This window comes from Struthio camelus, chromosome 6, assembly GCF_040807025.1.
Source record: "Struthio camelus isolate bStrCam1 chromosome 6, bStrCam1.hap1, whole genome shotgun sequence".
NCBI classification, from domain to species: domain Eukaryota; kingdom Metazoa; phylum Chordata; class Aves; order Struthioniformes; family Struthionidae; genus Struthio; species Struthio camelus.
Genome location: NC_090947.1, coordinates 22,230,769 through 22,257,847, shown reverse-complemented (window position 1 = coordinate 22,257,847; position 27,079 = coordinate 22,230,769). Strand labels below are relative to the sequence as shown.

Below are 27,079 nucleotides of genomic sequence, written 5' to 3'. Positions count from 1 at the left end.
TAGACGAAAAATCAGTTTACAGCTGGAGAAAAAGCTGAGCACTCAGAGGTTGTAACTCAGTGCCTTTGACTTAACAAGGTGCCAAATGTCATCTGCTAACTGTCTGTTCACAAGCTTTTAGCCTGTAGCCAACACAAGGTAGCATCTCTAAGGTTAAAATCCCATTCACTGAGGTGTAAATGAATGCAATTTACATTTTACTTTTGTTATGAGCTAAGAGCAGGTGGGTAGATACTTAGTTAGATACCACGTTGCAGCTGGGATGTAGCAGGAACTGCAGAGCACAGCAAGCGATGGCGTTTGCCTCGAGTCCCTGTGTGTGTGAGGGACAGAGGTGGAAGTCTAAATGCCTGTAACCGGCACTGAAATCCATTGCTGTTACGGTCAAGGGGAGTTTTAGAGTAATTTACATGCACTATAGCATGTGGAATGACAAATGGTTGTTTTTTATAATAACAGAGTTATTCTTCAGGTGTGTGGACATATTGTTTGAATCTAATAGCAGTTGTAGTTTGCTGCAGGCGTGCATGTGATTGTTCAAGCAAAGCTAAGTGCATGTGATGTTATCTGCGTGATCTGAGTCTTGGGCTACGCATCTCTTGGGAGCAGAGGCCTTTTTTCACTTTGTGTATGCAGAGCCGGGCTCAGGGAGCGACGATCTCTGGTTGGGATCTCCAGAGCTACCTGCTGTGTACATCACAGCCGTGGGATTTTGAATAGCCTTTTGTATCCTCTTAATAGAGCAGTAAAACTGCCCTCCTTTTCTTGCTTTTCTTTTGAATTTTTTGTTTTTGTCCTTAACTTTTGACCAGCTGCATGTGAGCTGTGTGAAGATCTGGGACACAAGACTTTATTGAAAACAAAAGTGAAGAGAGAATATATGGTTCCAACCTTGAGGGACACACCAAAATCGATTTGTTTTTGATTGTCAATCATGCAGGTCAGACTGTGAAGGTTATTTCAGATTTACCTATTGCCACTTGTTAAGGTGTTGATAGAGAAAGTTTCCTTTTTAAGAGGACTATATAAACAGTTATAAAGAAACATCCAGACCTGTTTATGTTAGCTGGAGGCTGTGGAGCAGCCCAGAGAACAGCTTCTCAGTTAACTCTTTCACTTGTACTCAATTTTGTTAATACACTGGGATGATTAGGCCAATGAAGGCAAAGAATGAGCTACTTTTCTCATCCAGCTGCCTGCAAGCTGCCTTGATTGTCTTTTTCAATAAGTGTATTGCGTCTTTTACAGTTTAAGTATTGGAGAAGAATCCTGTTTGCGAATGCATGTTTGAGCCTAAGTAAATCCTGCTGTATAATTTGCTATTTAAAAGAGCAGTTGCCACTGGGGAGCTGGGTAACATCAGTAGCAGCGCCTGTTCTGCATGCGCTGTCTGTGACCGCTGCCGCTGGGCTGAGCAGTGCCAAGGTGCTGAGCAGCACTGGGTTACGGGAGTAACTAGTAATTAGCCCTGTGGCCGCTGCAGCCACCTGCCGAATTCATATCTGCCCCTTGAGTGACCTTTGAAGGGAAGGTGCCACGTTCTTTAACACTTTCTTTTTCTTCTGTCCTGCCTAGTCACTCCTCTAAAACTACAAAGATGCAAATGATGAGTTCTTTTCCATAACGTGAATTCTTTTGTATTTTGCTGTTGATTTATTTTACTCCAAAACTTTCAACAATTGAGGATCATTATTGCTATGTGTTGTAAACAAGAGAGAGAGAAAACCTTGCCATGATATACACCTGAACAAATAATTGTGCTTTTAAAAGCTCTTGAATTGCTGTTGGAGAAGCAAGGAAGCTATTGGCAGGCATAGGAAGATGACATTAAACTGATTTGTATTATGTTTGTTTTTGGAAGGTTTAAAAAAAAAAAAAAAAAAAGGGGAAGCCTGCAAACTGGGTGCATATCTGCTTTTAGATGGAAGATGAGGTTTTGTACAAATTGTTATCTGGCAGAGAGAATATGAGAGGTGAGTAGGTTGTTGATCTGGAAATTTGTTAAAATTATCTAGTTGCTACACCCTTTAGTGAGTGTTTGCAATTTTTCCAATAGAATATGTTTTTCTGTTCCTTGGAAGAACCACAGAAACAGATAAAATGTAATGCATAACTACATACAGTTAGAGGGAAATAAAGCACAGAAGTTATTTGTTTTCTAATCATATAATAGCCTAGTAATGTTTGATGTTTGAGGCAATCCTAGCAAAGATAAAAATACTTTGAGCTTATAAATACTGATTCATCTTTTTTCTTGCAGTAAGCTGTGTCCTTTTTAATCTCCTAAACCAAGGAAGGGACTCTTTACTGCGATGTGTCTTTGCATGCTGAGGTATATGTGTCTGTGTATGCTGAGGTGTTGAGTGTGATACGAGTACTTAGCAACAGTTGGATAAAATTCAGAGCTGTTAAATTACTCTTCCTTTTGGATGCTTTCTTGCAAAGACCCTGAGGGCTCAGAAGAGAAGTACTAGGTTCAGAACTCTACTTACTATGTCTACAGACTTTAGACGTCAGCTCTTAGGTTTGGTTTTTCAGTTATTCACTTATTTGTGAAACTGTGTTTTCAGTTTTCACGTATTTGTACTAAGGTCTTTATTGTAAGTTTTCTCTCTAAGCCATTCCAGCCTTCATCTTGTGAAGAAGTTGGCTATAAATTGGTTACTGGCACTAAGTCTCAAGTTTACCCTGTTTCCATTGCAAGCTGCTTCCCTGTTAGTGCTGTAATTCTGGATAAAGCACGGTGTTTTTTCACTAACGGGGAATCAGGCTCAGTCCTGCCAGGGGTAGACAAGCATGCTGTTGTTACTTAATAAATTTTAAATTTGCAGTATGAAACCTCCTGCCTTTTTATTATTGTGCTCTGTGGTATCCTGTGGCAAGGGAGAGATTCCTTTTTCTTTCCAGGCCGTTACTGAGATGAACATTCAGTAACAGCACTAGCAGCGTGCTTTGGCTCAAGAAATTCTTTCGGGGTAAGTGACACTTGATTCTGTAACAACATTGGCATCGGCTGTTAGCAATAGTGGCATGTTCTTTGCCTTGAAGCTGTGACCTGAGTTCCCTTTTTGGGAAAGAAAAAGCCTGCAGACCCTTTCAAAGACTAGGACAGTTGCTTTGTTTGTCTTTTTAAAATCTGTGTTTCTACCTTTTTGCTTGGTCAGTGTTTAGAACCATAGAAAAAGTAAACGTGATAGGGGGGCCAAGATCCTGCAGCTGGAGCTCCTTTATAATTACATATTCGTCCATAACAGTAGAAAGAAAAATGAGAGTCTCTTTTCTTTATGTACCATATTTCAGTTTTCCCTTAGGTTTAAATTGGCATTTTGGACTATGTTCACTGAAGAGCTTATCAGAAAAGGAAGGAAACAGAGGGAGGGAAAGAAAGATAGATTTCCAAATGACAACCTTTTGAATAGTCCAAGTTCAATCCCTAAAACAAAAAGTAGAATCTTTTTTTTTCTAAATAATATGCTCTACAGTCTCACCTCTCATCTTGAGAAACATGAAAGAGCAAGTAAAAGAGATGACCCAAATCACAGAGTTCCTTTGAAAGAAGAAATTCAGCTGTTTTGAACACTTACAATCAAAGGAAGTGGTTTCCCTAATTACATGAACTATGTGAAAGCTCTCAGAATAGCTCTTCCACCCCAGGATTCCTTGCACTTTAGAAGTTTGCATAAAAGCTCACATGGAGAATCAGATGCAAAGTGTTTGATTCAAATTTTATTAGGCAGAAGTGAGCATACATTCATATCTCTGTGTTTGACAGCTGGTTGGGTTTGGACTGCAGTCCTAGTTTTGATGGGTTTCAGTCCTATAGTTTAAAATCTTTTACTCTTCAGTTTCTCTGGTGAGACACGCCTTTCAAGAGGAAAGTGGGAAGGGAAAAAATAGAGAAAGGATAGAGGGGTCCTTTTGTGAGCTTTCAGTTAAGGATTCTTACCTTGATTAGACCATTCATCACTGTGAAAATCCACCCCTGTATACAGCTTTCAGAAGTATGAAGAATGATACTTTCTCTCATTGTAGAGAAACTGTATATCTTAAAATATTTTATTTTGAAGAATTAGGATCTGAACTCTACAACTTCAGTGTAATTCCAGCATCACTGTTTGTTTCAACATATCAGAAATATGAATTCAATAGAGTATTTGGACAGACGGCCTTTTCAGAAGACTGTTACTGACCTTACGCTTTCTTTTTGTACATACGTGGTAATACAGGTACATCAGTGTAAACTAAACAACGAGTGCATATGAAAAAAAAATGCAGGTTTCGAAAGGCTTAAGATCTCTATTTCTCAAGATTTTCTGTCCAAAAAAAGATTTTTGCTGCATAATTGCCCCAAATTAAAAGCTCAGTTCTAATAAAATGCCAAATTTTGGCAAAGTAGAATATAATTTTATTTTTCTCTCTCTTGAAAATCTCTCTGTTTCTCAAACAGTTTTATTAGCTTTAAAAAAATTTAGATTTTAGTGAAGGTTATGAGATCCATCACAAAAGTCTATCCTCTAAGTGCTAAAGATAGGTATCTAATCTTTCCCTAGCTAAGCCTAAAATGATATTTCCTTTCCAAACCTTCTCTAAAACTTAAAACAACGTGCTGTCTCTGAGAACACAGTGCAAAATCACTAATGGGTGAAATATTAATGAATAATATTTGCAAGGTGTGTGAGACCATCACACTTGCTCTATACAGCAGTAATTCCCAAATGATCTTACATTTTTCACTTAGAGCCAACCACAGTAATTTTATCCACGTTTGATAAAGACACAGATAATTGATAAAATTGGCATTGAAGAGAAATCTAACAGCCCTTTAAATTGCAACAATTCAGAGAAGAGAAGGGAAAAAGGCAGAACTTTTATGGCTGCCTCCTGGATTTATAGGATCTGCCAAAACCCTCTTTGTAGTAACATTGCGTTCTAATAACAGGAATCACCAGCTCTTTATTTGAAGAGAGAAATAAATGTTTCTTTGGCTTAACCTACCGATACTACATCTTTCTTATAAGAATTAAGCTTTCTAAGCTCCATTTTTTTCCAAGCAGAAGGAAAGTCTTTCGCTGGGTTCAAGCAGTTGTGTCTGAGATGTGAACACCATCAGCAGACTGATGATGTTGTAAGTAAAGTGCACTGCACAGTAGCAGCATGCATCGAAAGGGAGGAGAAATGTCATGTAGCACTCTGGTGGGGTATTGGCTTGGTGGAAGAAAAGAGTGAGTTCTGGCTTTGCCTTCTGGAGAGAGGCATCTCTGGCAGTGAAGCTTCATGATCAGCGCTGCTGGAGCGTGATTTTGCTTGGATGAAGACGAACCTTTAAGATCAGGCATGCCATGCTTGACTTGAGGGTGGCATGGAAAATTTGATTTACTCGTGTCTGATCCTCAATAGGAGTAGATTTCTCTCCGTATGTAAGGTAGAACAGTCCTCAGAAGAGTTTTTGCATAGCTCTGGTGTTGGAGAATGGGAAACTGTGATAGATGCAATGCTGCTGTTCTTCCACACCAAAGGAGATGTTCTGGGTTTGCATATGCTTTATGCCACTGAAATAGCACAGAGATCCTGGGCCAGGGCCAGTTTTTTAGTTCACTGTCATATCAGGAGTCCTTCACCAATATAATTAGCGTTATATCCTTGTGTAATTAGTGCTGTATCCCAGAACAGAAATCAAACAGTAGGTAATCGTGCAAGGATTACATGCCTTGTTAGAGCTGTACTTATATAGCATGTCACCTGAGGGATTGGTAAAGTTACATTAATGAAGAAAGAGACAGAAAGGTAACTAGATATCAGTTTCAACCACAAATGATTAACAAGCACACCTATCACTACTGAGCCCTGTGTTTTCCCCAGCGTCTCTTCTGTCTCTAGAGATGTAATCCCAGATCAGATCTCCGTAGAGCTCCATCAGGAAACTGGGTGAGCTGCTCGCCAAGCGAAAGAAGGTAAAACTCTGAGACAGCAGTTATCCTTCTCCTAGTACATCCTCCTGTTGTTTATATTCTGATTAGAATTCTTTACTTCATGACACAGTTGGAGGAAACGCCCCACAGTGTGCACTAGCTGGCTGAATCAGAGGAGAGATAACTAATTAACTATATGGAGTTGCAAGTTCTTTTTGCTGCACTTGGATTCAGACTGGAATTTTCATTAGCTGCAGCATCTTGCATTCTCTTTGGCTTTTCAGGTAGAGCTCGGAGGAAGGAGATTACATGGATATGCTGCACAGTGGGACCCAGGTCCTGAAATTTCTTTGGCCTCGTGTAATAATAGAGTGTTCCAGCTTCCTGCTTTACTATTTCATTTCTTACAGGTCCTCTGAAAACGCAGTGCAAAGGGATAAAGGAAGTAGTGCAAGTGAATTATTTTGCAGTCATATAACATAATCTTCTAACACACCTTTTAAACACTTAATTTCCCATAAGGTATGTTTGTGTATATGTTAGAGCTCTTCTCAGGAGTGTTTTGTACACCCCTAGTATTGGAGAGTGGGAATTAATAGCATATGTGATGCTGTGATCCTTTTACATGACTCTTAAGAGAAAGTGCTCTAGGTTTGCTTGTGCTCAATTCCACCAATACATCACAAACAAATTGGAACAGGCGTCAGGCATCACATTCAGAGTTTGGTTCGCTTACCAGTTTTGCTCTCTTTTTGGTGGAGAGATCAAAGTTGCAGCACAGACATGAATAGACACTGTGGTGAAGCTGGTCATTCTGTCATAACTTTGGGAAGGGAACTGACTTGGGGCATTACTGTTTGATTACAGAAGAGCAGTGAGAAAGAGAGGCTTTTGGCTGAGTTTGGAATCCTGTGGTGGTACAAAAAGTTACATGGGTCCACTTCTCTGATAGGTCTGCTGTTGACAAAGATCAAAGTCATTGCCTTCACAGAATACAGGATCGTTCTATAGTTAGCAACTAACGCTCTTCAAGATAGGTTATTTAAGATTTCTAGTTTCCAGAGAGTTGACAGATACCGGTAATCAGGTTACCGTCTTTTTAAGCAATGTATTTTGAGGCAGCTGACTTGTATTCTTCTATAGATATCATTTCAAAAAAAAAAGAGAAAAAAAAAGGTTCCATTTCTGAGAACAGATTTTGTATAACAAGGATTAGAAACAAAGTGGTTCCTACTGACATGTCTGTGTAAGCAGATGGCTAGAAAGAGGTCTAGATAAGCTGAGTTCTGTATAGTGAATTTGGCAAAGAGAATTAAGGGGAAAGCTGAACCTATGCATCAGAAATACATAGTACAGCAGTGCTAATCAATATATTTTTATAACATTAACAACAGTTTTAAAATATTGTTAGTTTTCCACTGAAGTTTTTATGTTAGGAATTTATAAGACATATCATTGTTTTATTTGAAATGTTTAGTCTTGATAGGAAAAGATTGAGTTCCCATGAAAGCAGCCTGAATAAAGAAACGATCGATCTGTTTTACATAAAAGTAAAAGCTTGAGATTTTGGGAGCTTTATCTAGTTTCATTTTTGACCATCTCTACCCAGTAGGGGTAGCATTTGAGCCAGGTTTTTAGATAAAATACAGTATTCGATATTAGACAAAGAAGAGTAACTTTTCTGAAAAGCAGATAAGGAATTTATGTCCTGAAACCATAGTTCTGTTGTCTTTTGGAGATGGGCTCTCTAATCATAGAGGTCTAGGTTGTAGTCTAAGCATAGCTAGGGAGTCGCAATAAAATCATTGCCATTCTGGTTATTGCTTGGCTGGGATGGTGCTGGCTAAAGGGCTAGTGGTGCTTGACTGGAGAATGTGCAAGTCAGATTTTGGTGTGCTCTGGGGTCCTGAAGGCTGTTCTTGCTTATGTTTTGCTAGTCTAAGCAAGGTGAACAGGAGATCTGTCTGTAAGCTGAGGAAGGATGCTTACTGCTTAAGCCATGACAAAGAGCAAGAAGACTTGGTAAGTCGTGGAGACAGCTTGCTCCTCTGGCTTCAGGGAGAAAGGTAACTTATTCTGACTGAAGGAGAGGGAAAGGGATGAGTCTGCATTTGTCACCGATACATGGTAAAACCAAAACTGGAAGCAGGCAGGCGCTGATATTCAAAGAAAACTAATAGTGCATAGCAGTTAGAGATTCAAATTATGATATTGACTCATGTTCTTGAAAACTCCCGATTTTGTGAACTTGTGCCATGACATAAGTAAGTATGGCATGAAAAAGACTTCTTGTCAGTGAAGGAGTCTCAGACACTGGCTGGACTTAAGCAGAAGAATGTCAGTAATTGTCACCTACTTTTTCCCTTTATTTTGTATGTTGACTGGTCACAGCCATAATTTCATTGCTGAAAGTTTTGTGTTTCTTTGAAGCAGCTGTTCTTTGGGTAGGGTGTTATTCTCTGTTATTCTCCCCTGTAGTCAATGGGGGCAGATAATTTATGAGTGAGTTTGGGGGGGGGGGGACCTTTTACAGAGTTCTGATAGCCCATTTGGGAATCAAAACCCCACATGAATCTTTAGCAGTTACCGTTAATATTTAACGGGGAGATAATATATCTTGTGATGTGCTATTACAGTGACAGTGGAGTCAGCCTATTCTGTTGAGCAAGATTTTCTGGAATTATAACAACCATTGAGATTCAAATAGTGAGTTCCACATCAAATGCTGTCCCCATCATTAGCGGCAGTAGGTTGGGTTTATAACACTTAAGATGGGCTTAAAGTGAGTACTCATTAAGAGCTTGACAGTTTTTTCCTTGGTCAAGTTACAGTTTTCACGACTGAGTTTGAGAAAATACTTTAGTGGAAAGATAACCACTTTAGAAGAGCGGAGCAGAATCCCTGACTATAACTGCTGCTCTGGCTGTTGGAGTCTCAGTGCTAATTGCTTAGCCCAAGGTACTGTATAAGGAGGTTAGACTTGTTCTTCTAAGTTATCCAGATACTGTAGTGTAATACCCAGTGGGCCTCTGGCTGAAAATCACTATTGCAGTTGGCTGAGTATGGGTATGACCTTTCTAGAGATACCATTTTGACATTATTTTCTCTTCTGTTGCTTTTAAGCGCTGGGAAATCTGAAGAGACCCTTTAAGATGGAATTGATTTTGCCCATCACCGTCATACCAAGAAGTCTTTCCAACAAAGCTTACGTGAGATTTGTAGTGACTTTGATCTCAGGAATAATTTCTCCAGATATTTTTCCATTTATTGGGTCTGGAAAGATTTAGACGTTGAATATCAGCCAGACAGCTGTGATTTTTTTTTTGTTTGTTTTTTTTGGATGGGGAATGGGAGTGGGTAGAGCGAGCAGGGAATCAAAAAGCTTCGTGTTTAATTATTCCCTTGTTTTTTAGAGATGTCATGGTTTTTGTTGCTGTGTTCTATATTCAAAGCAGATTTGTGTTCAGAATACTTGGGAGTAAATTGGAAAATTTCCTTATGTTGAGAAAGGTAATGATGATTACTGAAAATAAACTGCTCTGTGGGAGGTCAGGTATTTCAAACCTGATGTTTAGTCCACTGGTCTACCGTTTCTGTTCAATTGCTGGTGTTGCTTTGCAGCAAGAGATAGCTTTTTAATGTAAATCTGCCTGAATGAAATATTTATAATTTCACAGGACATTGCTCGTTTCTAAACTGTTAAACTTTTACAAATATATAGCATATGTGTGTTTTGAAGGGTTTTACAAACAGCAAATAACACTAATAAAATCCAAATTACTCTTCTCATTCTTTGCAGATCTTGCTTCATCAGGTACCTTAATACTAAACACTGATACAGCTTCAAGCTGTGTGCTGCAACATACAGTGCTCCTGTGGGATATGTTTGGACCTGGCAGATTTCTAGTTGAAATCTGTGTGTAAATGAGTTATTTGTCCACCTTCTCTGTGCCCTGTTTTAGCAAATAGCAATGTGTTTGTAACTCAAAATGTAGTTTTCAAACTTCTTAAACCTTTTATAATGATGACTTTCTGCAGAAAGTGTCCTTGCATAGTTTTATCCCAAATGCTGCAGCTTCTGTTAACAGCTACTTCTCTCGTTAGTAGGAAGTTTCTCACCGCATTAAGAGGAAGACCCAGGCCACATTCCTGCAGCGGCTTGGTTCTTCCTGGGTGGGCCCCAAGCGGTTGCTAAGAACGTCAGTCGCCAGATCAAGCAAGTTAGCCCTCCGCTCAAGGGGAAAAATCTCCTTGTGATTTCTGGAGAGACCAGCCTGCTTTTCATGAGCTGAGCAAACCTTTACATCACAGTATTCTGACAGGGATGTTCAGAATTCAGTAGGTAGTACTTCTAATTCAGTCATCTTCAAATTATCCTTAACGCTGCTGAAGTTATGAGCAAAGGTTGACATAAAAATAAGAGATTTATAGGAGCTTATACAACTCAGTTCTCTTTTCAAATGGTCAATATCCAATATATTTTACTACTAACATGTCCTGCTGTGTGCCTTGCCTCCAAAAATGCTCATATACGTTTGCTGCTGCATGGTAGCAATGAATTATTTTAAAATAAGTCACATAAATTTATTATGTGCTATTACAGGCCCATGCAATTTTGTCCTTATGCTTCCAGCACAGTACATTGTGCCAGTTTAAGAATATTGAGGTATCTTGGTAACGTGCTTTTTTTTTTTTTTTCCAAGATTGCAACTAAAAAATTAATGCAAGGTGTTTTAAATTAAGCATATGTTTCTACCACTGTATTTCCAAAAATAGGAATAAAAATTGTGTGATGACATGAAACAGTAAATTTAAAATGACTGTAGGATGATTATACAGTAAAGGGAATTTATTAGATTCCTTTATATTTACACTTTAAAACTCTGGGCCTTGTAACAGTGTAGGACATAATTTTGGATGCAAATTTGATGCTTTGAAACGCTTAATCAAAATGCTTCTAAATACATGTTTTGTATGTCACTGTAGATATACTTAGGAGAATTAAATTCTTTTTTTTTTGTTTTCCAAAAGTGCTGGTGGTATCAATTGGGAATGTAATTTAACTCTCATGTTCTGCGTGGTTTATGAAACAGTATCTTTATAACACTAAATATACGGCTGTCTTTTAAGACATAACAAATGCTGACATAATTTTGTCTTCTTAATGGGCTATAGAAAATAGCCTTTGATTGGGACAAGTGATCCTTTGGATGAATCCTGAACTCACAGAGCTTTAAGTAACATGTAACCACAGTTTTAAGAAATAGGATTTTCAAATAGGTCATAATACATTTGTACTGGGAGAGTGCCCACAGCACTCATCAAAGCGTGTGATAACTCTGCTTATTTGCAGTTAAAAGATCTCACTGCGGTTTCTTTGAGCTGCAAAATCGTTTGACTTTGCCACACTTATGTGGTTTTCCTCTTGCTTTGTTAATATCAAAGGAAATTTAATAGGTTTAACAAACATGCCCTTACCTGGATAATCAGTGTATTTTGCTTATTAATAGCTTTCTTTCTGGGAACCCCAAAGCACAAAACCCCTTAATTTTTTCTTATGAGACTTTATGTGAAAACAGGCGAAACTGTAAGCAGCTTCCTGAATTTTTATATCTTCTTGATTTTCTTTGTAACGTTCAAAACTGTAGTGATTGCATAACATTCCTACTGTATAATTCGTTTTAGAAGTTTTATTTTTTAAAATTATTTAGAAATCCCTCTATTTACGGCACATTGAGAGGAACATTTGTTACCAATAATAAAGTGTCTGTTGTCTAAGGTTATGGCATGATGATAATCCAGAAAGAACTAAATTACATTTTAGGATAAACTGTTTTTATATCCTACTCATTAAGAATTGTATTCAGTTTAGCTTTTGAAAGAACAGAAACAACGAAGTACTAAAAATAATTATCTGCTGTGCGTAAGTTCTGGCTTCTCTCAAAACCTTAACGTGATTTAAAAAGAGTCATCATGGAATTGTGTAATATTTATGTTAAAGCATGTAAAACATACGTAAGTATTTTGTGGAAAAGTGTGTATTCTTCTTGGCTTAATGATTTGTCAAAGTGTTACACATTAAAAAAGAAATCCTAACTCTGGAAGATGCATGTTTTCCCAGTGTTTTATAGCTCATTTGTAGCTTTAGATAGTGTTTGTCTCAGGATTGTGTCTGTGACAATAATGTTTTGGGCTCATTTACCTGGAGGAAGCTAGTCTTACATAGCCATTCTGTGTCTTGGCCTTCCAGTAACTTTTGAACTAATTTGATCTGTCACTATCAGCTGTGTTTGACAAAGGACTTGAACAAGGTGAGGATTTAGTATTGTTCTTGAAAGCAAGAGCCTTCACAGAGAAGAGAGACCCCCACAAGAGGCAAGCTGTATTAGGAGATCATCCCTTATTAGACCTCAGTGAGTTCATAGGAAAACATTGCTGAGATAGGAAAAATCACTGGAAAGCTGTAATTCTAATGGGCACAGAATTACTTGTATTTTTGAGGAGCACTCTGTAAATACAGGTTTGGGGTTAATATATGTTAGCATTCAATGTCTTTTTTTTTCTGTGTGATTGTCGGTAAATAGAGTGATTTTTAATAAAACCTCAGCAGGCCTCTTCCAGCTGCCCTTTATTAGACTATAAAACCCCACAAGAGTAGCTAAGTTGCAACTCTCCTAAGATCATGACAATGATCAAAGCCTTAAAAATGCTGCAAGACTTAGGAAAAAATATCTTTTCAAAGCTGCCTGAAGTGCATCTAAGTTATTTTGAAGATCTCTTTAATAAGCACAGCGAGCATTTCTTTGGAAAAGTAAATAACCAAACTGTATTGCACCATGTTTAGTAAATATTACAGGGCACTTAGGGATGTTCTATTAATTAGATTTCTTGAGTAGTTAAACATTTCTAACACTGTAATTTTGCAGAGAGCAAAGGTGCCTCTCGCTGTGCAATTAACTGATTTGTTAACAGTAGAGTTAGTTGGTTGCTAGCTGACCTGATGGTCTCACAGGGGACTGCATTTATTTCCCATGTTAATCCTCAGATGGCATGCTTAGACCAAGGTGAAAGGAAGGCAGTACTTTATGTCCTCTCCAGCCAGCCACTCCAAAGGTACCTGGAAGAACTGATGATTAAGTTGCTCCGGACCCAGTTTGTCTAGGCCCAAGCAAAAAAAGCTTTTTTGAGATTGAGAAACTGCTGTGAACAGATGTTTTTTCATACCCAGCTGTGCTGGTGAAATAGGTTGCTAGCCCAAGCTCTTGATCACTTCATGATTGAAAGAGCGTGCAAGAACTTTCTAACCTATTTTTGGTCAAAGAGAACTGGAGTAACTCAAATAGACTGAGTAGTTTGGTCTTTGCTAAGTTTAGCTGAATTGGGGTAGGGAGCTCTAAGAAGAGCAGCTGCAGCTGGTGTGAGGAGCTGGCTGGCAACAACACAGCTGTATGCAAAGTGCCTCTGTCCATGTCCTTACTGCATTTGTGGCTGCAATTAAAGATCTGACGACAAGGCCTTTCCCGCATTCCTGAGTAGCGCCAAGTCAGCATCGGATGACCATTGCCCACATCTGCAGCCAGCACTGACCTTGAAGATTTTGTCAGAGCTAGACTATGTTTGCTGCTCTTACCGTACCAGCACTTGTGTGAGCAGAACAACCACGCATGGGCACTGCATGAATTGGCAGGAATTTTGTATGTTGGCATCGATACAACATCTCCCTGGGCAGGAGGCTTCCCCAGGGTGAGCTGCTTTCTGTTAGCAGGGTGGTGTCTAGCGGCAGCGTTCTGCTGGCAGGGCAGTTCTTTCACATCTTGAGGCAACATAGCTAAATTGGTGGATCTGTAGTGCAGACTAGGCCTAAATAGGATAAAAGCAAGCTTGGTTCTGTATCGTTTGAGTGAAGTGAGATTTGTTCTACTTGTAACTCGATTACTGTCCGGATAGTTCACTTTGTCCCCTAATTTGCTGCCGGCCGCGCTTAAAATCAATGTTCGTTGTTTCTGGCCAGCAATTGCTGAATACAGACGAGGCCTAGAGGAGGATCCTAATTTTAACGACAGAAAATATTGGAAGATGTGCATAAGATTCTTATGCATAAGATTGTTGCGCATAAGGATTTGTACTAGAAGGGTAAGATCAGTACTTGCAGATACTATATGAAAGATCTAGAGGACGCTACAGTGTGATATCAGTCACAGATGATGCTAATTGACATTTTCACATATGTCAATAAGCAGAGAGTAAGCAGGCATAAAAGTAAATTATCCGTTCAGTGGTTTGATCCAGACTGCTGTTCCAAGGGCACAATAGCAGTGTATGCTAAGGGATTGCCTGAGTTCCTACTTCTTATACTACAGTTGTCTGATGAATAACTAGGAGGACTTGATTTGCAGTAATGCTACAAGAGCCAGTAAGTGGGAATCTAATTAAACCGTGTTTTAATGTACTTGCCCTGACCTCTAATTTCTTGATAGTGGCTGAATTTTATAAACAGTGAACTAACTTTGTTTAGCCTTCTGAATCCTTTTGTGTTGAAGAAGTGGCGTCTAGTCTGTAATTCCTTTCAGTAGCGTGCAAGAGGACATAATTTCTTCCTTACTTGTGTGAATACAAGGTGAATGATTTTAGCCTGCTTTGGTGATCAGTACCACACTGTGACTACGCTTATTATGGGACTGAGCACAATAGTAAACTCTATGGTCAGCTTGTGTGTCTACTTGTGTCTCTGTTATGTCCAGGATATCTGTATTTACATGCTTAGGTTATGCCTCTTCTTCAGTTGAGCTTCTTCTAGTTCCATTTTGATTTAACATAGAAAAAAATTCTGTCTTGCACACAAAGGAAGTAATATAATGCAATAACAGAAGACTTGTTGCTTGTCATCACCATGGCTTTGGGAAGGAAATCAATGCTCATTTAAGTTGTGTAATGTAGATAAACAGCTTTACCAGAGAAAGTGAGTGTGTTATTCTTAAGCCAGTGGGGCCTAGGTTCTTTAATGGCCTATAGGCAGATAGATGAATGGCAGGATTTTTTTTTTTTCAGGCGTCGGGGATTTAGGTATGAGTTTGATGCTTACAGGTGATTCTAAATATCCTTGCAAGTGCCTAAGAGGCCTTTGAAATACTGGTCTTTACCCACCACTTTGTAACTTGCTGTCTGAAAGTCACAGTCTTCCACTGAAATATGGCACCGTCTTGTCAAAAATGTACAAAAGCTAGAAAGATGCGGATTAACTGGCATCTGGTTCTCACTGCAAGAAATGAGTGTCTTCAAATTGCCTAATATAGTTCACAGCTGATCTGTAGCAACTGAAAAGTGCAAAACCTGAAAGAAAGAGTCTAGAATCACTAGCGCTAAGAACAGCAGAGTGATTAGAAGTGTTTAGAAATTATTTCTTTTAGAAGGAATGACCCTTAGAATTGGTGTTTTCCCCTCCAGTTCTCAATCTGAGCAATGTGTAGGTGCTTTTTCTATTTTTAGATGGAAGCTGACTTTGGCATCTATTAAATCTCAGGTTAGAATGTGAATATCAACATTTAGAAGGAAACATTAGCTGCAGTCAACACTTCTTCAGACTCCTAGAACGTGATCTCAGTGTGTCATAGTGTACGAAAGATTAATATTAGAAAATAGTTACTTTTGATTCTCCAGATAATAAAAGCACTGTGTGTCAGGATGCCTGCTGCAGCAAATGCCTAGTCCTTTTGGCCTGGTGGCCTTGTTTTGCTTGTTGTCTGTTTCCTGGTGGTATCGATTGGATTGTCAGGCCTCAGTTTTGCAGCGGACATTGCTGCGGTACAGCCACCGCTGTCATCAGGTCACTCCAGTGGGGCTGTCCCTGGAGCCAGCAGTCGTCCTGTCTGAGGCTGACTGCGGTCACTGGGTTCTGAGCGCTTTTGCAGTGAAATAGAGAATTGCACTTTTTAGATGTGTTCATCATGTGATATCTTTAATCATTCTGTAAAAAGATGCATCTAACTCCTGAGTTGTGTAGCTAGGAGCTAAATACATAACGCTGCAGGAAAGTTAAATGTGAGACCAGTCAATTTAACTCTAATAACCAGTTTAGATAAACGAATTGCCAGCATCATCAGATGGAGTGCACTGTGCTTGGAAGACATGGATTTTTAAGTACTATACAAGAAGATAGTTTTATTTATTCTGTTCCTCTTGACGGGACTGTAGAATAATACCAAGCCATCTAGATAGTATTTGTCTACTGATGTTTGTGGCCCATTATTCCTGTCTCATTTCTAGCAGTATTCAGGTAGACAGCCAAGGAGCGTTAGGTCTCCTGGCTATCAAGCAGTAATGCTGGTAGGAATTAGAGGACATTCCTCAATTTGGTATTTCCTAAGGAGGATAAAAACATAATACAAAAATTTCTGAACCGTAGAGGTCTTGGGTTTGTTAGCTCATGGAGATGGCGCTGTGAATGAGTAGGCTGCTCTCTTTGTCCTCCAGGCTATTGAAGGATGTTCAAGGGTACAGCTCATAAAATAGAACTACTCCCTTAACGATGACATTGTTTTGCTAGCTGAGCAGGCTAAGCAGCATAAAGAACTACTGCAACCCCAGACCTTGGAGTTAGGTTCAAAGTTACTCAATTAAATATTTAACTATATATGTAAATCTTGAGGCCTTAGCTAAAGGTAGAGGTCTTAATTCAAGAGTGTGTTGAAGTTACTCAGAAAAAGCTTTAAACAAAAAAACCCCAACACTTGAGCCATCTGAGGCCCTTATAGGTATTGGTATACTTAAGCACATGTGTCACGACAACGACTGTAGAACACAGACAAAAATTAGTATTGTTTTGCTATAGCGGTACTTTTGTTACAGTAGCGCTAGCTGATAGAACATGGTTTGCTGCGTCAAAACTGTTATAATCTTCCTGTATACTTCTGATAAGCTCAGAGAAATTAATAGTGATTTTGCTGCTGTGAGATGCTCGTGACTGGTATAGAGTTAACATAATCTTATATTAAGCCTTCTCCTTTAGGCAACAGATTCCTGTAAAGAAAAATATATAATAGTCTATATCCGTATTTTCATAATATAAACATATATTTTACGTCTTTATTTGTGTAAAACATATGTCAGAAATTTCTTGGTTATTTATCTTAATATACTATGGAGGTAAAGCTGTTGAGAGACATCAAAAGAAGTATCTGTCCTTTTTTTCAAAAAACCAGGGTGACTATATATCTGAATTTCTTGGATACATTCTCTTTCTCTCTCGATCTCTTTCTCTCTCTCAAGGCTAGAACCATTGTCCAAGTGGGATCTGAAGGTTTTGTATGTTTGTCCAGAGTTTCTGAACATCTGCAGCCTGCTCTGAGGAGCAGTTTCAACTGGACTGCTGGCTCTTTGGCAATCTGAAACATGCTTGCTGCGCATATTCACTCTACAATGCGTGCCTAGCAAACTCCACATTTCTGATAAGCATCAAATCCTGTGCATGTGTGCAGTATAGTTGAGCTGTGTGTGCACAGTATGCTCTAGCAGCCTGAAGCGCTGGACTCACCAAACCCGTAGTGCTCTGTGCACAAACACATACTTCTCTCTGGGAAGTTCTGAAGAGAGCTATAGCCACTCTGCCAAAAATCCCAGGTGTTTTTTTGAACAAAATTTTCCAAGGCCTTCAGTTTTTCCAAAGGCATAAGCTCTCAGATCTGTGCCTTAGCCATGAAAGAACAGTCTCTTTTTTTGTTTTGTTTTTGTTTTCCCAAACATGCTAAGTATTCCTCATCTGCAAAACTCTCATGAGACTTCCAAATGCAAAGCATTTGTGGACTCTCTTTTCTAGATATGTGTGTACATATACACCTATGTACATCTGCTTAGGTCTAAAATACACTATTATAGTAAATGCTCCATTCTTAGCTGTCTAAATTTTTTTTTATTTGTTTTTGAACAGGCAGAAATCCTCAGTGTACTCAGTCACAAAAACATCATTCAGTTCTATGGAGCTGTCATTGAACCTCCAAATTACGGCATTGTTACAGGTAAGGATTCTTAACTGACCCTTCTTTTGATGCCGTACAAACGCATGCTATGAGGTATTGGCTTTACCCAGTGTCAGTGTTTTGCTAATTGCTCCTGAATGTTGCAGTCCTCAGCACCATCTATGTCAATGTGAATGGGAATGCTGGAAGTGAGAATCATGCTGGTAACATAGTTTGTACCTACACAGAGGCAGCTGCAGCCTGGGGCGTTCTTCTTAAAGCACAAATTCAGCACTCCTTTAAATAGAAGCTTTCGCTGTATTCACTTACTGTGTTCTTGTAAATTGTTTTTTCATTTTAATTGACACATGACAGAGAAGTCGAGATTTTCAGGATATAAAGTTCTGCCAAGTTTTGTGAAAATAAAAGGTTGAGGGTCTGCTCAGAGCAAAGTTGCCCCATGTGTTCCGCATGTCTTGGAAATCTGAGAATCTGCATTATGAACTTCCCAACTGCAGGAAGAACGTTGCTGCCTTCACCAGGCTTCTATATAAGTATCGCCCTTATCGGTATAGGATGTCTCCAGTAGCTTCTGCTGCGGGGAGACCATCCTGGATCATGTGCTGGAAAAAACACAGCTTCTGATCAGCTATGGAAATCCCTCAAATGATGGACAGAACCTGTGAAAATTCAGTTACTTCTACTGGTCTTCTAGACCTCAGATAATCACAGTAGATGGCAGTGTAGAGGGGCAGGAGCACATCTGAGAGGCAAAATTGTTCAGAGCAGCTGGAGCGGGATTTACAGGAATGAGAATATCAGCATAACGGTAGTCATGGTTTTGAAACCACTTCAGATTCCAGAGATGCATGAAGGATGACCTCAGTCTAGACACTAGGAGGCTGCACTGGTGATAGCATGCCAGAGAGGAACTTGAATGTCTTCCTGAGGCAATGAAAATAATAGATAATTAATAAATCAAGTAATATAAATATATTATAATAAATTGTAACATAAAAATAATAAATGTAAACCAGAAACCAAACTAACAAAACAAATGTGGAATCAACAGCTGAGAATGATGCCTGGATCGGAAAGTCCTCAGTTTGATCTCACAGAAGGTAAATTCCCGGAGATCATTTGACCTGCTTGCCAGTCACAAGACAGAAAGCAGCCAAAGTAGTTCGTTATGTCATTGGGAAACAGGGACTCTTTAGCCCTCAGTGAGAATAGTCTCTTCTATGTAGTCCAACCAATTTGTTGCTTAGGGAGCTCTAATTCCATCCTGGCTAAAGAAAAAAAAAATTTTTAAACCTGCTTTGGATTGTTCCTGCAATTTCCCAGGAGACTGGAGACTCTTGGGTTAGAATGGTACCAAGGCTGTATTTCCCCAGACCATTTTCAAATGGAAGAACCGTTACTGAGAGAAGAAGTGTTATTTACACTGGAAATATTTTCAGAGGGATTTTCACCCCATTATCATCTGGATAGTCTTTGATGCTGCAGGCTTAGTTTAGTCCAAAATCAATTTCTTGTGAGGGAAAGGCCAAAACAAGAAGAAATCCTGAGAACCTAATGACTTCCTCAGAAGGATGGAGATGAGGGCGTTCAGCCAGGCATTGGCGCAAACCAAATATTAGCTGCACATAACATCTTATTTGTAGGCTTCTTGGAGAATTCTCTGAGAGTGTCCTGTAGGAATCAGAAAAGCTACATCTGCAGTCAGGGCATGCTTCTCTTACTGAGGTGTACGTCAGTGTAGAACTGCTCAGCCGTCCCTTGAACTGCTAACGGGAATCACATCATTCTGGATGTCATTGATGGTCTCTGTCAACAGCAGTGTTGATGTCTAGCTTTTGAATCTGCTTTCTGATCACAACTACCTCCTCCTAAAAGAGTCTTGGAGCTTGTGTGTCCCATCCGCACAGAAGCAATAGGGTATGTTCCATGGTGATAGGCCGGGTCTAAGAATTCACAACTTTTCTTTCTAGCGTAAATGCCTCATTCCGTTCATGACAGAAAATTACTATCCTGTTATAGTTTCCAAATCCATAACCTCCTATTAAAAAACGGTGACACAACAGATTTATAGGATAAATACTAAAGGCTTGAGCTTTGTTGACTGGGGTTTGTTTGCCTGCATTCACCCAGAATGGCAAAAGGCTCAGGGAACCTGCGTTATCACTGACTTTGGTGGATCAAATTATGCACTGCAGAGGCATGTGAAGCGTGCAGCCAACCTATTCCTGAGGAATCCATTTATAAGATACACGATGACATCATAGGTAAAAACAGCTTATGTTTTAATTGAGGAAATGTGCAGGTCAGCCTCTTTCTGTGACATCAGAAGCTAAACTTCGGTCTTCTGCAGAGACTCCTTTCAGCGGAAGGGTCCCATAGTAATGATCCAAAACTAACTTGCTACTTTCATTTCATTTAGCTCTGGAACCTTCTCAGATGGCCTACCATAGTCTACCTAGGCTGCAGAGTCAGTCCTGCTGCAGAGTTTCCTTCCTCACACAGTAATCTCCCAGTGGTTTGGATTTTGTTGATGAAGAGCAATGTTTACTCGTTATGCGTCTATGGCTATTGGCCATTTAGCCTATGATGTATCATCCATTGATTATTATAGTTATTAACAATAATATATATGGTTAATATAGTTAGTAATATATATAGTTAGTAGTTTTTAAATTCTGCAGGCTTTCTGAAGGGCACACTGAGTAGGCTTGGAAGAGAGTGGGCGAAAAGCTTGAGATTCCTGCTTGCATCTCCCTAGTCTTTGTGTTACTTGGGCTAGTCCTCTGTGGCAGGTGCTGATGCTCTCCAAAGCCACAGGAATTATGTCACAGCAAAGCCCCCTTCTACCTTGGCAAACAGTTAGAAGAAAATATGTCGACTACTTGAACTGAAGAATGACTTCCTGTTGTATTTTTGATTAAACATTAATGAATAATAAATAAGTATAAAGTTTTTTTTAGGGAGATGACAATACTAAGGAAAGGAGCTACAGCCTTTAGGCTACTGAGGCTGAACACGATCTGTAGCACACAGAAGTCTGTCTCGCTTCACTTCAGTGTTTGCCCTGTAGTTTCTTCCTTCCATTTTTTCATGAATAAATGGTTTGATCTGCTGCTCTGTTCTTCCATCTTCCTTAGAAAGAAAGGGGAAGTATGAACAGAAAATTTTAATTTTCCTTTCTGCTTGCAAACTCTTCCTTCCGAACAAGGTCATATACTTAACATCTGATTTGTTTTTAAAGAAATAGAATAATTATGCTTTGTTATGTGACATAATGCATATGTAATGCTGTTCACGAGTGTGAAATATTCCCTTTCTTCAGAAGCAATAATAAGGATCACATGCTACCAAATTCATCCCTTAACTGCTGCTCTGATTAGGAGAGGTAATTTCACTGTTTAAATATGTAAGAATTTAAAGTTATATAAAGTGGAACTGTGGAGCTTTTAGTTGTTTCAATTTTCACAGTTAAATATGAGTAAGTGTAACTAGCTTCATATTCCAAGTTCCAGCCCTGCAAGCACTGAAAATCAGACTGGATTCTGAGTGTCACACATACAAACACTACTGGGCCAAAAACCGCTTTGCTTCTACCTGTATAATCCTGCTGTAGGTTTCTGTAGCTGAAAGGAATTAAAAAACAAAGCCAAAAACTTCTGTTTGTGCTGAGCAAGGCATTGCTTTCTTACTTTCTTAGCTGTGCTAACTTGTCTTCGGATGAGAGGATGTAAAGCAGTGGAAGTTTGTCGCCATTTGGATATGGCTGTAAAATCACAAGTGGAAAAAATTGTTTAGTAACGTATTCCCATTTTTAACATTTTCCTGTTTCCCAGTTTTCTTTGAGCAGAACTGTCCTTCCTCATAACTCTTGAAAAATGAAAATAAATAATCACCAGAAACTTTTACTCAGGTATTTGAACAGCCTTACCTGAGGTTACTTCATGCCAGCCTTTTCTACTGCCTTTTAAATTTGAAGTCTGTTGTTGTGCATAATTTTATTTTATTTTTTCCTTAACGGTAGGTTATGTCTTTGTTAGGACAATCAGAGCAAACTACTAATACTACTACCAGTATTAGTTACTGAACCCAAATTTCCTACCATCAAGCTTGAGGTTAACTTCTTTCTGTAATTAGCAGAATTTCCATTCGATCTTTCAATTTAGGTGCAGTGTTTTAAAATGACGAATTTTTTTTTTTTTTTAAATAGAATATGCTTCTGCTGGCTCACTGTTTGATTACATCAATAGTAACAAAAGTGAAGAGATGGATATGGATCATATCATGACCTGGGCAACAGACATAGCTAAAGGTAAGCAAGGCCAGTGCACGATCTGTAAAGTGTACAGCTGGAGATGCTTTCCCTATGAAGTTAGGAAAACTTTCCTGTACTTCCTTATTCAAATTGTCCAAAGAAAACATTCCTGTGCTTTTTAATATAGTCCTTGGTTACTGTCTTTCTGAATCTCTTTCCGTATCCAAAATAATTTCTGGAGTAAAATGGCTTCTATGAGCCAGTTTTACTTCTGATTTGCCCCTAAGTCCCAAGAGAGTAATTTTGCTAATGTAGAGTATATATTAGGCAAAGTGCATAAGAGCTTGTTCTCAGTAGACATACTGACATTCTTCATACAATAACATAGAACAAGCTGTTTTGTCCTTTGTGTTTACTGTGACCACACAAGGATTAATGTAAACTAGTGAATGAACAGTAAATTCATATCTCAGCTTCCCTATGTAGACAAACAGCTTAGAGAGCGTAACTAAATATGACATTAAAAAAACATTAACATGCCCATATAGAAGCTTTGAGAGATTATATGAGCTTTGCTTCGTCCTTTCTACTCAAAATAGATTCTGGGAGCTTTCCCTTCTCCTGCAGCCTATCAATATGACATACACATATGCCAACCTGTAATGAGGACAAGTAATGGGAAATGGAAAACATGACTGCTGATAAGTACTGGCCATGCTCAGCCTGCCTAACTTGACTGTTCCCTTGTTTTGTGTAGGAATGCACTATTTGCATATGGAAGCTCCAGTTAAAGTAATCCACAGAGACCTGAAGTCCAGGAATGGTAAAGTAGCAGAACACTGAAATGCTCTGCATTTACTGTTATCTGTTAATGTAACACTTAAATCTGTATTTGAGCTTTGTGAACATGCAGAACTAACTCCTTGGCTGTCATCAAGCGAGACTAAGTGTTGCTGAGGTGCAGAAGAGCCTGTTCCCTCCTCTTCCCTCCTTCCAGTCCTAAGGCTGTCTAAGCTCATGTATAGTACCTGGCATCATTTAGAGCATTGTGGAGGACTCTTTCAAGTTGTGTCTTGCTGTCTGTGATTATATCAGTCTTACCAGCTGTCAGAGATTGCCTGGACGCTCCTCACTTTTCCTTTTTGGAAACATAGAGAGCCAGGAAAGACTAGCACAAACTAGACACAATAGACTGAATAAGGCCTATTATTTCTTATCTGAAAATGTTGTAATCATTGTGGCCTATTTTGAGGTTTGACAGATATTCATGCTTTTGAGTAATACAAACTCAGTGTGGAGCTGCACTGGTTAGACTGTACTTGGCAGCTGAAGACCAGTTATGAAATTTGCTGAACGCTGGCTTTAACTGAAACATTAACTACTAATGGTGCGACAATAAGGACACAGATAATGCTGCATGGGGAAATACTGGTGAAGAAAAGACTAATCTAATTTCAGTTGTAAGTTTTCTCCTTTTTTTTAAACAAATCTCTTGGAGCATTTGTTGTTAGGTCTAACTGCTACTTTGGGGAAAATGGACTTAAACTACATTTTAGTCTAAAAGGAGTAGTTGTATTGCCACCTTTGAACTGGTAAAAAATAAGTAAGACGTGAAAAGTTTTGAGTTTGTTCGTAGACTTGTAAGTATTCAGCAGAAGTTCCCCAAAGCCTCTCAAAGAAACCAGAGTTGCACATGTCTGCATATTTTGATGCTGGCTTAGCCTGGGGTCATTTTTCTTGATATAGTGCAAACTGTTTTGCCATGAAAATGTATTATGTTCATTTTTAATAGAATTCTTGTAACCTATTACTTTTTGTTTTTCAGTTGTTATAGCAGCTGATGGTGTTTTAAAGGTATGAATTCTCTAATTATTTGCAGAGAGATACTACTACTTGACTTGATGTTTTGATGTCCAATAACTGAGAGGTTGGTGCTCTAATATCTGTTATTTTGATTTGTTTTTACTAGATCTGTGATTTTGGTGCCTCAAGGTTCCACTCCCATACAACGCATATGTCATTAGTGGGTACGTTCCCATGGATGGCCCCTGAAGTTATCCAGAGTCTCCCAGTGTCTGAAACATGTGACACTTACTCATATGGAGTGGTGAGTGCATGTCATTTCTCTGTGTATAGTAGCAGAACTGTAGTGTGAGGTTGTCCTGAATAACAACAAAAAAATTCATTTTTTTTCAAGACTGACTGATGCATACTTTTATATTTTTGACGTGCCTGAGAAGGATGGGAAGAACAGTTTCCTTGCATGTTTAGTAAGATCCTTATCTAATTAGATGAGCAGCATGCCAGAGTAGGAAATGCATGCTTTACTGGAAGAATTCAGCTTGTCAGAATGCTTGCAGGAGCCACTGAACAATCTCTGTCATGAATCTCTGCTTGGGTTTTAGTAGAACAGATGAGAAAAAGTTTGTGTTGTAGTAAGTGTATAACAGGATGAATTGGTTAGGATATTTCCATAAAATGGAGTGTCATTGAATTTATATAAAAAAGTAAGCCACTTTTTCATGCCCAGTTGTTGAAAGAGCCTGCTATCATTATCTGGCAGCTGAGAGAACAGAGACAGTACCTCTTGTGGAGGTAAAGGCCTCATCTAGAAGTACAGAAAAGGCCAGCAGGGTTCTGCCGTTTATCTGAAGGGGGAATAATGATTAACATTGCACTAGAATGGCAGTTTTGTAGGTACAGTAATATGGACTATTTCACTCTATCCACAGTCAAACTCTAATTTGTTTTTGCTCTGCAAGGTGAAACGGACTAGAAATAGTCGTGCTGGTCAGATTAATTGTCTGCCTTGCCCCTTATCCTTTCTGTGACAGGGAGCAGTAGCAGATACTTTGGAGAAAAATGGAAAGAAGCAGTGTCATAGTTTGCATATATATGCTGCTTACACATGCATTTTGGTTTTGGATTCATGGGTGGGTGACACAGTAAGGAACTCCTTCAGTACCTGTCAAATACTGCCTCTTTGCCTCTTTGACCGGTGGGAAGAGGTAGATGTGAAGGAGGCACTGTAATTTTAAGCTAGCACCAATAGCCATGCATAGCTAAGCTGATGACCCAATGGAAGATGACAAACGCTTTGTCAAAGAGTTATTTATAGTGAAAAAATTATATGAGATGTGATGTGGAGTGTCTTACAAAGAAAAGGTTGAAGATTGATAAGGAAAGGAAAAAACCTGTGTTGTCATGTTCAAAATCCGTGCTTGCCTAACTGAGCTAGGTCACAAACAGTAATAGAATGTAAGCTGACAAATGTAAATGTTAATGTAAACTGTTACTGGAAGCAATCACGTATTACCCACTGAAGGGAAACAGTCCAGTTCCAAAACAAAAAAAATCCTAGAGGAGAAATTCCAAAAATGGTCTTATAGCTCTAAGCTGCTCACATACTAGTCTTGGTGTGAATTGACTATAAGTGAAGTTCTAGGAGTGGGAGAAGTTAAGAAATTGTTTAATATGTTATCGTGCCAAGTATTACCAAAGTCTGAGGAACAGTATGTCACACTAAATTTTATTTTCCTCCTTAAAGAGTAAAGCTCCTTTGACAGTTCTATTCTTGGAGGTAAAACTCAGCTAACTTGTAATACGTTAGCCAGTATGAAAATAGTTCAGTGTGATTAGAGTATTTTAGTGTGGTTACATGTGTATAGTGCTACTTCACCACACCTAACAGTATCTGACCCACGTTTTTTGATCTATCGTTTCTGAGTCAGTATCCTCTACTGGAGTTAGAGGCTTATGAGTTCACAAGCAGTAAGGAGTGAATTGATCTTTTCACAACTCCAATGCTATGCCTTGGAGCAGCATTGCTTTCAGAGGAGATACGAGGGTAGAACTGAAGAATGGCAGTGGCCTGAGCTTTTTGCTGATGGAATTAGTGACGTAATGGGGTTGTGCCCGCAAGGAGTTGTCCGGGTATAACTTTGAAGATTGGAATCCCCCTAAAAATAAATGTTAGACGATCAGAGAATTAGATAGGAGATTTAAAACAAAAAAACTTAGGATGTTTTTGTCTCTTCAAATGCTTCTCATCTATAGAAACAAATTTGGAAGAATCCCCTTTCAAAGTGTAACACTTGCCGGCAGCCTTTGTGCTGCAGAGACAAATCTGCTTGTCTTCAGTTAAAGTGCTGATAACAAAGAACAGAATCCTTTCAAATGTAAACTAGTGAGATGCTTGGAATAGGCATTCTGTTAGCAGTATTTGTGGCCTTCCCTGAGTTTTCAATTAATTTTTTTTCTGCCATTTTTTTGCTGCCTGGCTTTTCTTTCTATATACCTTTCTGTGGTCCTTAAGGTGTAAGAAAGCCTTTTACATTGTCAAAGTCTTTCTGTCACCATATAGATCACAGCTGAAGATGAGCTTGCTTCTCAGCTGAAATGAACTTCTCTTTGCAAACAGTCCACATGTATGCAATAGCTAATGTTTATGTTAGCTTTTCCTCCTCTCCATGAATGGCTAAACAGGACTATATATTCTTTGTGAGATTTATAGTAAATAATTTATAATATAGCCTAAGAAATGCTGAAGCTAAATGTTTTGCAAGATTTATTGGGACACAAACACAGATCTTAAACTTTCCTTCAGCCACACAGCATTTGTTTTCTAATCCGTTTCCAAATTCAATAGCAACAGAGAGCAAGTGTTACAAGCAATCGACCCAGACATTCACTCACATCAGTCACACTTTTTCTGACGTCGTTGTGTTGCCCGGAAAATGATTCCTTGCTTCTCTTCCAGATACGAAAATGTATGTGGAATTATGATGTTCAGTCTAAAAACTGTTTTGCAGAATATGTTATCCTAGCAAAATTGTTTGTAGTATGCTGCAGTGAATGTGTGTATCTGTTTAATTGCATTTAGTCAGAGAAAGCTTATGCAGTGCAGCTGAAATATTTTAATGCCTACACGAACAAAAAAGTAAAGC

The 27,079-nt window shown here is 38.9% G+C and overlaps 1 protein-coding gene across 3 annotated transcripts in view; it reads left to right on the top strand.

Moving 5' to 3' along the window:
- The window catches only part of MAP3K20 (mitogen-activated protein kinase kinase kinase 20), a 94,299-nt gene that overhangs the window by 14,889 nt on the left and 52,331 nt on the right, over positions 1-27,079 (top strand). For all 3 annotated transcript variants that reach the window (XM_068948583.1, XM_009681751.2, XM_068948584.1), the window contains exons 3-7: positions 17,833-17,920; positions 22,089-22,190; positions 22,891-22,956; positions 23,959-23,987; positions 24,103-24,240. In XM_068948583.1, coding sequence (XP_068804684.1) covers positions 17,833-17,920; positions 22,089-22,190; positions 22,891-22,956; positions 23,959-23,987; positions 24,103-24,240 — 423 coding nt within the window. The remainder of the gene's footprint in view (positions 1-17,832; positions 17,921-22,088; positions 22,191-22,890; positions 22,957-23,958; positions 23,988-24,102; positions 24,241-27,079) is intronic.